The 12,423-nt window shown below is 36.1% G+C and overlaps 1 protein-coding gene across 1 annotated transcript; it reads left to right on the forward strand.

Annotated features, from left to right (window-relative positions):
- The first annotated feature begins 3,986 nt into the window (after nucleotides 1-3,986).
- LOC129808614 (uncharacterized protein K02A2.6-like) lies at nucleotides 3,987-11,831 on the forward strand. The gene is made up of 3 exons (XM_055858400.1): nucleotides 3,987-5,160; nucleotides 5,251-6,054; nucleotides 9,766-11,831. Exons 1-3 carry the CDS (start codon nucleotides 3,987-3,989, stop codon nucleotides 11,829-11,831), a joined length of 4,044 nt encoding a protein of 1,347 aa, XP_055714375.1.
- Nucleotides 11,832-12,423: the final 592 nt, after the last annotated feature.

Here is a 12,423-nt window from a genome sequence, read left to right on the forward strand (position 1 = left end):
ATGGCTGCTGTTACAATCATTTGGTTTATTTTTTTTTATTATTTATATAGAGGTGTTAGTATAATATATTGAAAATGTTGAATATAAAATTTGGTTAGCATATGATTATGTATTTTTGAGGTATAAGGTCTTGAGATTAATGTGTCTCTTTTTATAACTGATTATAAGAGTTATGGTTTTCCCTGATACATATATTTTATTAGAAGTATGTGATACTATGTAATGTGCATCTAAGGAATTTTATGTAGTTACAGCTTTGTAGTTGCAGCAGAGAACTCGTTTCTTTTCGAATTGAAAGACTTTGAATTTTTACCAAAACTTTCGATTATTGGTTTGGGTATTCCTCGCTGGAAATTACAGTCATCTTACAATTTGACATTTTGTCCTTAGTCTGCTAACAATACACTTTGCCACTTTAACATTTATTTGAGACTTTTTCATTAATTTTAAATTATTTCATAACAAATTTTCACTCTTCGTTATAATGTCTTTGTATAACCGATATTTGATAGTAATATGTGATAATTTGTTTATAACTTGTATATATATATATATATATATATATATATATATATATGTATATATATATATATATAAATATATCCCGGGGAACCTCCTCCCCCCATAAGAAAAGCATTTATGCTTTCACATATCTATATATATATTTACATTTATGTATATATTACTCCTGTATACTAATGTTTTCAACTATCTCCTTTAATTATATTGAGATTTTGTTTTTCTTTTTCTCTTTTTTGGTCCGAATTTGGGCAGTTTATAGCGCATCCAAGATTAATCCAGATTATATAGAAACAAAATTAAGCGAATACATCGGATGATTAAGCGATTCTTATTTAAAATTATTGAATTTTGAATTTGCGTACAAACGAGCTTTCATTATATTGTTAAGCTGCGTAGTACTACTTTTCTAAGTAGCATTTCTATTGTAATTCTTTTCGAAAATTGTTTTGAAAACTGTTCGCCAGAGATGCTGATTAGTATGTTTACAGTTATTTAACCCTCACGCATCTTTTGGGATTCTGGGTGCCACTGAGTAATAGTGGGAAAATATAGATGTTCTGGGAAAAACATTTTTTTTCTAATTATTTAGAAATAATCAAATTCTTGTGGATGATTACAAAAGGACGCTTAAATTTAATAATTTTTTTCTAGAATCCGATTAAATTCTGGGCTAAAATAATCTTGATAAAATGATGAAATGGGCATGCAGGATATAACTGCGATCGAGAAGAGTTTAAGCATCATATAACTGCGAAGAGTTTAAGGAGGATTTAGTGAATTTTATTTCATTCAAGTGTTGGAGAATAATAATAATAATATATAATGCTGGCACAATATTCCAAGAAGGATCTAGGCCTTGCCACAAGGAGATTTATAGACACGTTTTATTTTTTTTTTTTATACGGGTCAGTCTCATGCCCCATGGAATCAAGTGCAGTGTAGCTTACTGGATGCAATTCGAACATTTAATGCCAAGAAAATTCCTGGTGATCTAGGGGACTCGAACCCGGAACACTTGCATCATAGAGTGAGTGCTCTACCACTTGACCCATTGAGTGCCCATTGAAGGTGTGGGAGAATATATGAAGTTAAATGCTATGTTTGAGTTAATATTTTTCGTAGTCAGATAATTCAGGGGTAGGTTTTGTTTTTTGTTTTTTTGTATAGCAGAAACATTTTCTAAGAACACAAATGACTCGGATAAGCATGTGAGCAATATTCCGATAATGGAAACGACAATAGTTTTATTATTTTTTTTTCTTGGAGGCTTCCATACTTTTGAAAATTCAAAAAGTATTTGGTAAACTTCTTAAGTCGTCAATTTGTTTCTTTAAGATTTTGAGATGCTTTTCTTTTTTACTAAAAGTTATTAGTATCCTTTTATAGGAAAGTCCATGTAGAAGGCTTGTAATCATTTATTTGTTAAATGGTGTAGAAAACGTTAACAGAATTTACAGGGAACAAATGTTAGCGATGGACGTTATCATTAACTGCTTGGCATCTATTTTATGCAGGAATTCTTTACTGGATATGCAATAAATTTTGTTTTCTGACTGCAGGAATATTGAATTAAAGTATCATCTTTTACGATACACTAAATCTAAATCTTGCATCTGAGTCCAGTAATTTCTTTCAAAGGTGTTGAATACACTATCATGGTCATTGGTTAGTTATTATTTCACGAAAGGGTGCGTGAAGTGGGTAGACTTTTTTTAAATTGTATATACGGGCTTTCTTCAGTACAGTACGTTAATTGAACTGTTCTGTCTTCAAGGTAAAAGATAGTAATATTTTCGGGTAACTGATATCATTTATTAGTTATAGATTATGATTGAAGCAAAAATTCTTATCTGTTATGTTTTACTGAAATTTTTATATAATTTAAGAATTTTTATTCCATTGTATTATTGCAAACTTAGCTCTCGATCTTGATAGTTTTGAATATTTTCGCAAATATGAGAAATATTTCTGTATAAATGTATTTTTCTTGAGCTTCAGATACGAATCCGGACTTTATATTGAAAATCTTTAAGTTTTATATGACTTCATATAATATATGAAAATGAATTTATAAAGCATTGTGCCTTACAGTACTTCCGATTTTTAAAACAAATGAAAGAAGATGACAAATATTTTCAAATAAAGCTTCACTTTTACAGGTGAATTCTCTTACTGCAATTTAATTTAATATTTTATTATTATTGTTGGAAACGCGAGCGCTAACTGGCGAATGAATTTGAAAGTTTGTTATTGTTATTGTCAGGAGGCGTCGACCTCGAGGCAGACCCAGGACAAGGTGGATGAATTAATTTCAGAATCTTGCTCTGGAGCGCCTTTGGATCGAACCTAAACATCTTCCTGAAGTGGCGCAGGGTTAATTAGTGTGGGCTGCTAAATTGGATGTCATGGACTCGCGACCATAATAGGGATAAGCGGTTGAACATGATGATGTTGATGATCATTATTATTAATTTTTGGATAGGTTTAACTGTTGCTTGGGAGAAGATCTAGCTAAGTCTTTAGTCAGGAAAAAGAGTTATTTGACTTCGTAGGTTAATTTGAAGAATTTCAGTATGGCGATAGAATGAATTTTTTTAACTAAATTACAAGTTGTAAACTCGTAAAATAGCTTGAGATTTGTGGAAGCAAACGGAGTCCATTTGAAATTTAAGTAAGAATTGAATTATCTAGTCTGAAGAAATGAATTGAAATGTGGGTTTATGTTGGAGTGACAATCAACGCGCAAAATAGTTACTCAGTCATTAAGTCAGTCGCCATTCTGTTTCAAGTCATCGGAGTTCATCACGAGTGAATCCAATGAATCCCTTGATAAAAAACAAATATACCTTACTAACTCTTGAATTTATTTGACCCAGAGGACTTGGTCCTTAATAATTTTTATTAATGAAAGTGTTGGGACAACCATTTCCCGCCAAAATGCATTCTTGCATCTGCAAGAAATGGGCCACTTAAGATCTGGTAAAATTACCACCAGATTCACTTTGCAACCAACTGTGGACCGAACCAGTGGCCGTAGAGGATCTTGTCAAGTGAAGTGAAAGTATAGTTTGTAGTTCAAGTAATATAGTCAATAAATAGTCATTATAAACCGTACCACCTCATCATTTATGTTGTGTAAACCGGCGAAGCGGATGGGATCTTCAGTATTCACTAAATCCTCCGTCTTTCCCTAGGTAAGCCACAACATCTTGGCGACGAGGATGGGATCTTCAGTATTCACTAAATCCTCCGTCTTTCCCTAGGTAAGCCAAAACATCTTGGCGACGACAGGCTGACGGACTTGCGAAGCAGCGAAAATCCGAGGCATTTTCACCAATCAGGGCATTCCATTGAGAAAAATTTTCTGGGCACATCAAGTTTGCGCGCCAAAGTCAGAGCATCACCATTACTCATCACCAATTTGGATTCCGTTAAGTTCAACGACCTACATTGGACCTTGATCGATGGCTGAGTCAAATACATTTCAAGCACTTGGAGAACTGTTCAAGGCAACCCAGCAACAAATAGCCTTGCAGCAAAAGCAGATCGAGCTTATGATGCAGAGAAATGAGGGACATGAAGGCCTTGTAGATGCACTTGCCAAGACCTGCAGCGATTTTTCATTCGATCCTGAGAATGGAATTACATTTGAAGATTGGTACAGGCGCCATGAAGACATCATCAGAATCGACGGCAAATCTCTCAGTGACGATGCCAAGGTACGTCTTCTTCTCAGAAAGCTAGATGCAATTTCCTTTTCTCGCTATTCCAAATATATTTTGCCCAAAAGTCCTCGTGATAATAATTTTGAGACCACTGTCAAGATTCTCAAAGAGATTTTTGTTGCGCCAATGTCTATTTTCTCCAAACGTTGGAAATGTCTGCAAGTGGACATGAACGAGACAGAAGATTTCATTGACTACATGGGACGTGTAAATCAACTTTGTGAGGATTTCCAATTCAATACACTCACATTGGACTCATTCAAAGCACTTATTTTTGTTTTGGGCTTGAAAAATGCGCGTTTTGCTGAAATTCGTACGCGTTTGCTGCACAAATTAGATTCGAAAACTGAGGGAGTCACTCTTTCATATCTCCTTGAAGAAGCTAAACGTCTTAGCAATCTCAAGAAAGACTCTGCACTTGTGGGATCTTCCGAGGGTTCAAACACTCCACCAGCCTCAGTGAAAATAGTCAAGAAATTCACCAAACCCAAGTTCAATAATAAAAAGTCCTCAAAAACTTCCACTTCACACGATCCACCCAAAGATACGCCACGAACACCTTGCTGGTTTTGCGGAAATATGCACTTTTCTCGCGATTGCACTTTCAAACAACATAAGTGTAAGGCTTGCGGTATTTTCGGGCATAAAGATGGCTACTGCCAGAGCGCGAGTAGGGCGAAGAAGAAGCATGTTTCGAGATCAAATGTCATTCGCATTGTCAATTGTACGACACATGAAACACGACGTTTCATCGATGTTTCAATCAACTCGCAACCAGTTGCATTGCAATATGATTCTGCAAGCGATCTCACAATAGTTTCAAAACAATTGTGGAGACAAATAGGTTCACCTGCTCTTCTACCTTCAGAAATCAAAGTAAAAGACGCGCAATTCAACAGTATGAAGATACTAGGTGAGTTTTCATGCTCAATTACACTCAATGGGAACACCCAATCGGGAAGATGTTTTGTGACCACATCAAATTGTAATCTTTTTGGCATAGAATGGATTCAATTGTTCGACTTATGGTCGAAACCAGCCAATTCTTTTTGCCGCAATGTTGAAGCCATTCAGTCAGGGACATTCAACAAGGAAAAGATTGTAAAGCAGCTCAAAGATGAATTTCAACCTGTGTTCGACAGCGGTTTAGGACTCTGTACCAAAGCAACAGCCTCATTGAAGCTCAAGGAAGGTGCAAAACCCATTTTCAGACCAAAAAGACCAGTGCCTTATCCAGTCATGGCTCAAGTTGAGGATGAGTTACAGCGCTTAGAACAAAAGGGCATCATCAAACCAGTCACATCTTCTGAGTGGGCAGCACCAATTGTAGTGGCAAGAAAAGCAAATGGTTCTGTAAGGATCTGTGGTGACTATTCAACAGGTCTCAATCAGGTATTGGAAGACAACAAATATCCAATTCCTACACCTGACGATATTTTCCAAAAACTTGCTTCTGGCAAGATATTCAGCAATATCGACCTGTCTGATGCATACTTACAGATTCCTGTCGATGAAGATTCACAGAAGCTATTGATCATTCACACACACAGAGGTTTATATCATTTCACAAGACTCGCACCTGGGGTTTCAGTCGCACCAGGCCAATTTCAATGCATTGTCGAAGGTATGCTCTCAGGGATCGACAATGTTGCAGTCTATTTTGACGACATTTGTGTCTCAGGACCAGACATAAATTCGCATATCAGTACAGTCAAACAGGTACTTCAGCGTCTCCAGGATTATGGTTTTCACATCAAATTGGAGAAGTGCAACTTTTTCCAAACACAAGTAAAGCAAGATGTTTCAAGTATAAGGTGGGCCAGATCGAACCGCCAGTGACGTAGATACTTTTACCCGACTGGTACAGTGTCGACAACTCAGATTTGTCAAACATTTGTAATAGAAAAATAAGAATCGAATAATATTGCAAATATTAATTAATTTTCTTTATAAGTTAAAATATATTTATTGTTCCTCGGCTAATGAACTTCAAATAAGTATAATATGATACATTTTGATTTAAAAAAAACATCTTTTTACTAATATGACCACATTGGGTATGATATTAAAATTGTCTAGGATAAAATATCGTCCATATATGCCATTAAACTCAATCATTTCCTTAAATCGATTTTCCATTGTTAAATTTTAAAATTTAATCTTATTTTGCAGCTAATATGTTTAAAAATTGTATTCATTGTACACTTCTTAGTCAATTTTCAATTTTATTAAGTTGTTCCGGATAGGAACATGCCTTTTCTTCAATATATGAGAAATTGTATGTAAAACCCCACGAGCAAAAATGATAAAGTTTAGGCTTAGATTTTTGCACTATAAGTGATCCAAAATTAGAAATTATCCGTCTCATCAAGCAGATATATAATCCAAATATGCTTTAAGATAGTTTCATCCTTTAAGGATCATTAGTTTACTTAATAATCATGCCAATCCTTGGGCATAACATTCAGATACGAAATTTCTCATTGAACACTAAATTGCATATTTTTAGGGATAGTTTTTTATCATAAATATCCGTAGTTTATTATTCATATATGCAAGATCATTTTTCTACACTATCAAGCTGTAAATATACTTGATATCGTTAGTCCAATTCTTATAGTGTAAGAAAAAACCATATGAATCCTTTATCATGTCTCATAGCATCTTCAATTTAAGATTAAATGCACTGTTAATCCGAATTTCAGATGGAAATTACCATCAATAGAATCGTACTAAAGCCGATTACCACTTTCTAAAGGATTCATCCTTCAAATCAATATATTTCAGGATATATTTAAGATATTCATTTTTATATGACAATTCATCCAGTGAATGACCGACCTATTTAACGTGCGTCATTGAGTGAAGAAGACAAACAAGGAAAATGCAATTCTGCATATCAGGCATATATTCAAATATAGGGACTTAGCAATTTTCAAACAATGCTCAATAGTGGGAGACCACAAATTTTGTATAAAAACCCATAATTTTTGTAAATAAATTTAGACTTCGCATTACCAGGGAACCAAGCGTTTCTTTTCGGCATTTAATTGCCTTTGTCTCTTCTGCGATTTCTCAGGACCACTTTGGCCAAGTCCAGCGGCACTCCAGTGCCTTCCACTTCAGCGGCCAAAGAGTCTGGCTTGTCTTTAGCGGCATCTAAAGTGCCTTTCTCTCAGCAGCCAGACACTCGGCTCTGTTGCCTGGACTCAGCGGCTTTACATAAAGCCTAAGGACCTAAAGTGGCAACATCTTCTGGCTTTGTTCGTCGACATTAGGATTGCCTACTTTCAGCAGCCAGAAGAGGCTCCGCTGCCTACCACTGCGGCTTTAAATAGCCTATCTTAAGTGGCAGCTCGGACTTTGAGGAATTGAAGATATTTTCTCCCTGAGGCATTCGTGCCCGGTGCACAGACCAAGTCTCTGTTTTACGCTCTGGAGGCATCAGATTAGTCTGGTCGCCATCACTGAGGGGCATTCCTGCCTGTATCCCAGTGGCATTCAATTGCCGTTACCAGGGGCTGTCTTTAAAAGACGCCGAGCGACACCGAAAGGGTAGAAAACCTTCAATAAATCAACAGTCTAAAGAGCAGGGAATTTCTTGGCGAGATCTGAGAAATCTTCCTCCTCTATATTGGCTCCTGCAGCCTGTTTGGAGCCAACAAAGTTTTTTGAAAAATTATAGACTATACAGAAAAAAAATTCACAGCATTCTAGGCAAGCTAGCCTTACCGGCCAATTCAATGTATGGGGTCGTGGAGCACCACATTTCTCTTTTTACATTGGATTTTATAGTTTCCATATCGATAAAATGGTTTTTCCAACAATTTTATTACCAAAGAAAAAGTAACACTTCAGAAAAATTAAATTTTTTTTTGATAGTTTGTTTCACTAAAATGATAGTTCCAATGAGTGTATTAGGCCCAGGCTTGTAAATAATACCTCGTTTAATGTTTCGACAGCAATATTTTCAGAAACTGTTCGAGATTCAGAGGCATGTACCTTCACATTCGAATGTAAAAATTGTACCATATGCCTTGGAACAAATCGATATTGCTTTTTTATTTGTCTTGTAACAAAAAATTAAGAACTTTAAATACTAAATGAGGTAAGCAATGGATCTTAATGAATTAGAGATTCTTTTTGTGTAGCAAAAATTAAGATTAATTTTCGATTTTCCCGGAAAAAGATGGTAAAGTCTGAACTGCAGAGAGCATTTTCCCTAGCGTAACTTTCTCTTTGTGAAAAAATTATTTGATAATATTTTTATGATTTAAATTTTAAAAAATAGACCAAGAATCAGAATATTGGGAGATAATTCCAAAGTGCGGTAAAGTGCCAAATCTTTTATAAAGAGTACAACATCATACATGAATAAACAATTGAATGGGTTTTACCACAATGAAGACTACAATGATCAAAAAAGGTCACGTTTTAATCCAGAATAGAAATTATGCGAATAACGCAATTAATTCTTAAAAATTCCGAATATCGTAAATATTTATCTCTCAAGTATTTCAATATTCAAAAAAAAAAAACTCGTTAAAGGCGAGAAAATGCCAATTTTGCCTTAGTGAATTCCCCTCGTTGGCAAAATTTCATCAGGTGATGACATTTTATAGGTTTCGGGGCATGAAAATTGATTAAAAATCACAAAATACTTGTAAATGTAAAAATAATGGATAAAAATTAAGTCATATAAGATCCAAAATAGTCGTAAAATTGTACTGAAAGAACCATAAGTTGAGAATTCAAATGCCACCTTAAATTTCTTTTCTGAATTGTTCTTGACAGTTCTGAAAAAAACTCATTCCTGATACATACGTAACGATGTCAATTTTAGAGGAAAATTTTAGAAAGTGTTGGAAAAAGAATAACTTAATAAAATAGCTTTTTGTTAATAAAATCAAAGAAAACTAATTTTAAGATTTTTCTTGTTTTTTTTCTTAGTTTAACACAAAACAAAAAATGTGGAAATCTTAATGGGGAAATGGATTTATGAGTCCTTAGAACCGTTGTAGAAGTCTTACGAAATTATAGAAAATTTAATTTGCTTTTTGTTTAGAATATCTGAACTCAACATTTTATATCAATTTGGTATTCTACGTGATTTATAGAATTCTGTATCATTTTGCTTATTCTTCATTATTTTTTTCCAAAGAAAATACATTAGTATTGAAAGTTCTGACACATTTGTGATTTGCTCATGTAATATATGGTCTGCCGGGTTTCGTGGAAATAATTTTTGCCCAGTGGAATTTTGTGGCAAAAAAGTATGAGAAAAACAGAAACAACATCAAATATTAGTTTAATTGATAATAATAGTCATTTCTGTTAACAATTAAACTAATAATTTTGATATATTCCCAACATTTTATAGAAAAGTATTCGCATGAGATTTTGGCACGAGTCACGAACAGATGATTTTTGACATAACCTCCAAAAAGTATCTACGTCATCACCAGCGCGATCTGGCCCACCTTATTACTTTGTTATTTGTTTTTATTCATCTTGCAAGTAAAGTACTTGGGCCATATTCTCGATTGTCATGGACTAAGACCTGATCCGGGAAAAATCGCAGCTATCAAGGACATGCCTCCTCCCAAGGATATTTCCCAATTGCGATCTTTTCTTGGTGCAATCAACTATTATTGCAAGTTTGTTAAATCGATGAGCACTCTTCGAGCACCATTCGATTCTCTCTTGCGAGATGGAGCACCATGGATTTGGGGAGAGGATTGCCAACGAGCTTTCATGAAGTTCAAGGATATATTGTCTTCTGACCTTCTACTCACACATTTCGACCCATCTCTACCAATTTCCATTGCTGCTGATGCATCCAACACTGGAATAGGTGCTTGCATTTACCACACTTATCCTGACGGATCTGAGAAAGTGATTTCACATGCATCTCGTACACTTTCACCAGCCGAGAGGAATTACTCCCAGATTGAGAAGGAAGGTTTAGCACTTGTTTTCGGTGTCACCAAATTTCATCGTTACATTTTTGGAAGACGATTCACTCTCTTCACGGATCATAAACCACTGCTTTCAATATTTGGATCCAAGAAAGGAATTCCATTGCATTCAGCCAACCGCTTACAACGCTGGGCATTGACTTTGTTGTCTTACACATTCGATATCAAGTTCATTTCCACATCTTCATTTGGACACGCTGATGTTCTTTCAAGACTCATCAACACTCACTCCAAGCCTGATGAAGAATTCATTATTGCCTGCACAGAACTTGAGAGAGATGTAGCAACTGCGTTGGATAATGGCATCCATAGACTTCCTTTGACATTCAAGGTGGTTTCGGCTACACAGAAGTGTTCAACACTCCAAGCAGTCAAGGAATTTGTGGTGAATGGATGGCCTCCTTCAAAATCCCATATCAAAGACAGGGAAGTACAATCTTATTATCAATACAGAGATTGTCTCACACTGATCAAAGATTGTTTGATTTACAGAGAGCGATTGGTGGTTCCGCACACATTCAGAAAGAAAGTACTTCACACACTCCATGAAGCACACCCTGGTCAACAAAGAATGCTTTCACTAGCCAGAAGTTTCGTGTTTTGGCCAGGCATCGATGGTCAAATCCGCACGATGGTTCGTGAGTGTGAAGACTGTGCGCTAGCATGCAAAGCCCCCACCAAATCGCCTCTCTGTCCATGGCCAAAATCAAACAAACCATGGCAAAGGATTCACATGGATTTTGCTCAATGGAAAGGTGAAAACTTTTTACTCATCAATGATTCCTTCTCCAAATGGCCAGAGATCATCCAGATGAAATCAACCACGGCTGAAGCAACTATCAGTGTTCTGTTAGAAATATTTTCTCGTTTTGGAAACCCAGAGTTGATAGTCAGCGACAATGGCACCCAATTTACTTCTGGAGTTTTCAAACAGCTCTGTCAATCAAGAGGTATTCAGCACGAGAGATGCAGCCCTTACCATCCACAATCAAATGGACAGGTTGAGAGATTCGTGGATACACTCAAAAGATCACTGCGCAAAATGGAGAATGAGGGATCATTGAAGGAGAATCTGTGCAAATTCCTACACTACTATAGATCAACACCGAATCCAAACTCTCACAATGGTTTATCTCCAGCAGAAGCCTTTATTGGAAGAAAAATACGCACAAATCTGTCACTTTTGATTCCAAAAGAGGGGGAGCAGGAGGAGAAACAACCTGATCCAATAGATCTTCCGAGAGTATTCCAGCCAAAAGAGAAGATCTATGCCAAACATTTCACAGGAAACACATCATTCTGGGTTCCTGGTGAAATCATTGAGAAAGTTGGAGCAGTCATGTACAATGTTCTCGTACAGCTGAAGAGTGGAAGAATAAGGCTTATTCGCTCTCACGTTAATCAGATCAAGAAGCGATACTCCGATACATCTCAGGATTGCCCTATTCCTACCGATCTTTTGCTCGATGATGGGAGTGAGGATGAGCAAATGGATGTTGATGAAGAGGATAGTGGTGACAGACCACAACCGCGCAGGAACTGGAGAAAACCGGATAGGAAGACACCACCATCATTGCGTCCTCGACCAACCAGGAGATTTCTTTAAAAAAGAGGGAGCAATGTTGGGACAACCATTTCCCGCCAAAATGCATTCTTGCATCTGCAAGAAATGGGCCACTTAAGATCTGGTAAAATTACCACCAGATTCACTTTGCAACCAACTGTGGACCGAACCAGTGGCCGTAGAGGATCTTGTCAAGTGAAGTGAAAGTATCGTTTGTAGTTCAAGTAATATAGTCAATAAATAGTCATTATAAACCGTACCACCTCATCATTTATGTTGTGCAAACCGGCGAAGCGGATGGGATCTTCAGTATTCACTAAATCCTCCGTCTTTCCCTAGGTAAGCCACAACAGAAAGAAATATCATACTTTAGATTTGAAAATGTATTTGATCTTAGAACTCTTCTCACAAGAGAGAAATTAAAACGGTATTACTTAAATCTGAAATTCGAATATAAGTTAGTGTATAGAATTTCCATTCTATAGGACCTCTTAAAAATAAGAGACAAAAGACGGTTGGATTTTGAATATGCATGGAGGGAGAGAGAAGGAGGAAAAAGTGGTGAATAAGATCAGCTGGAAAGAAAGTAGGGGAATGAGGGGGAACTAGTCAAAGAGTTACGTAAGAAGACTTG

This window comes from Phlebotomus papatasi, chromosome 4, assembly GCF_024763615.1.
Source record: "Phlebotomus papatasi isolate M1 chromosome 4, Ppap_2.1, whole genome shotgun sequence".
Taxonomy (NCBI): Eukaryota; Metazoa; Arthropoda; class Insecta; order Diptera; family Psychodidae; genus Phlebotomus; species Phlebotomus papatasi.

Excerpts from the sequence above, each read along its gene's own strand:
- LOC129808614 (XM_055858400.1), top strand. The coding sequence starts at position 3,987 with ATGGCTGAGTCAAATACATTTCAAGCACTTGGAGAACTGTTCAAGGCA. Across the intron at positions 5,161-5,250 it reads CAACAGTATGAAGATACTAG|AATGGATTCAATTGTTCGAC; the intron begins GTGAGTTTTCAT and ends TTTTTGGCATAG. Across the intron at positions 6,055-9,765 it reads AGTAAAGCAAGATGTTTCAA|TAAAGTACTTGGGCCATATT; the intron begins GTATAAGGTGGG and ends TCATCTTGCAAG.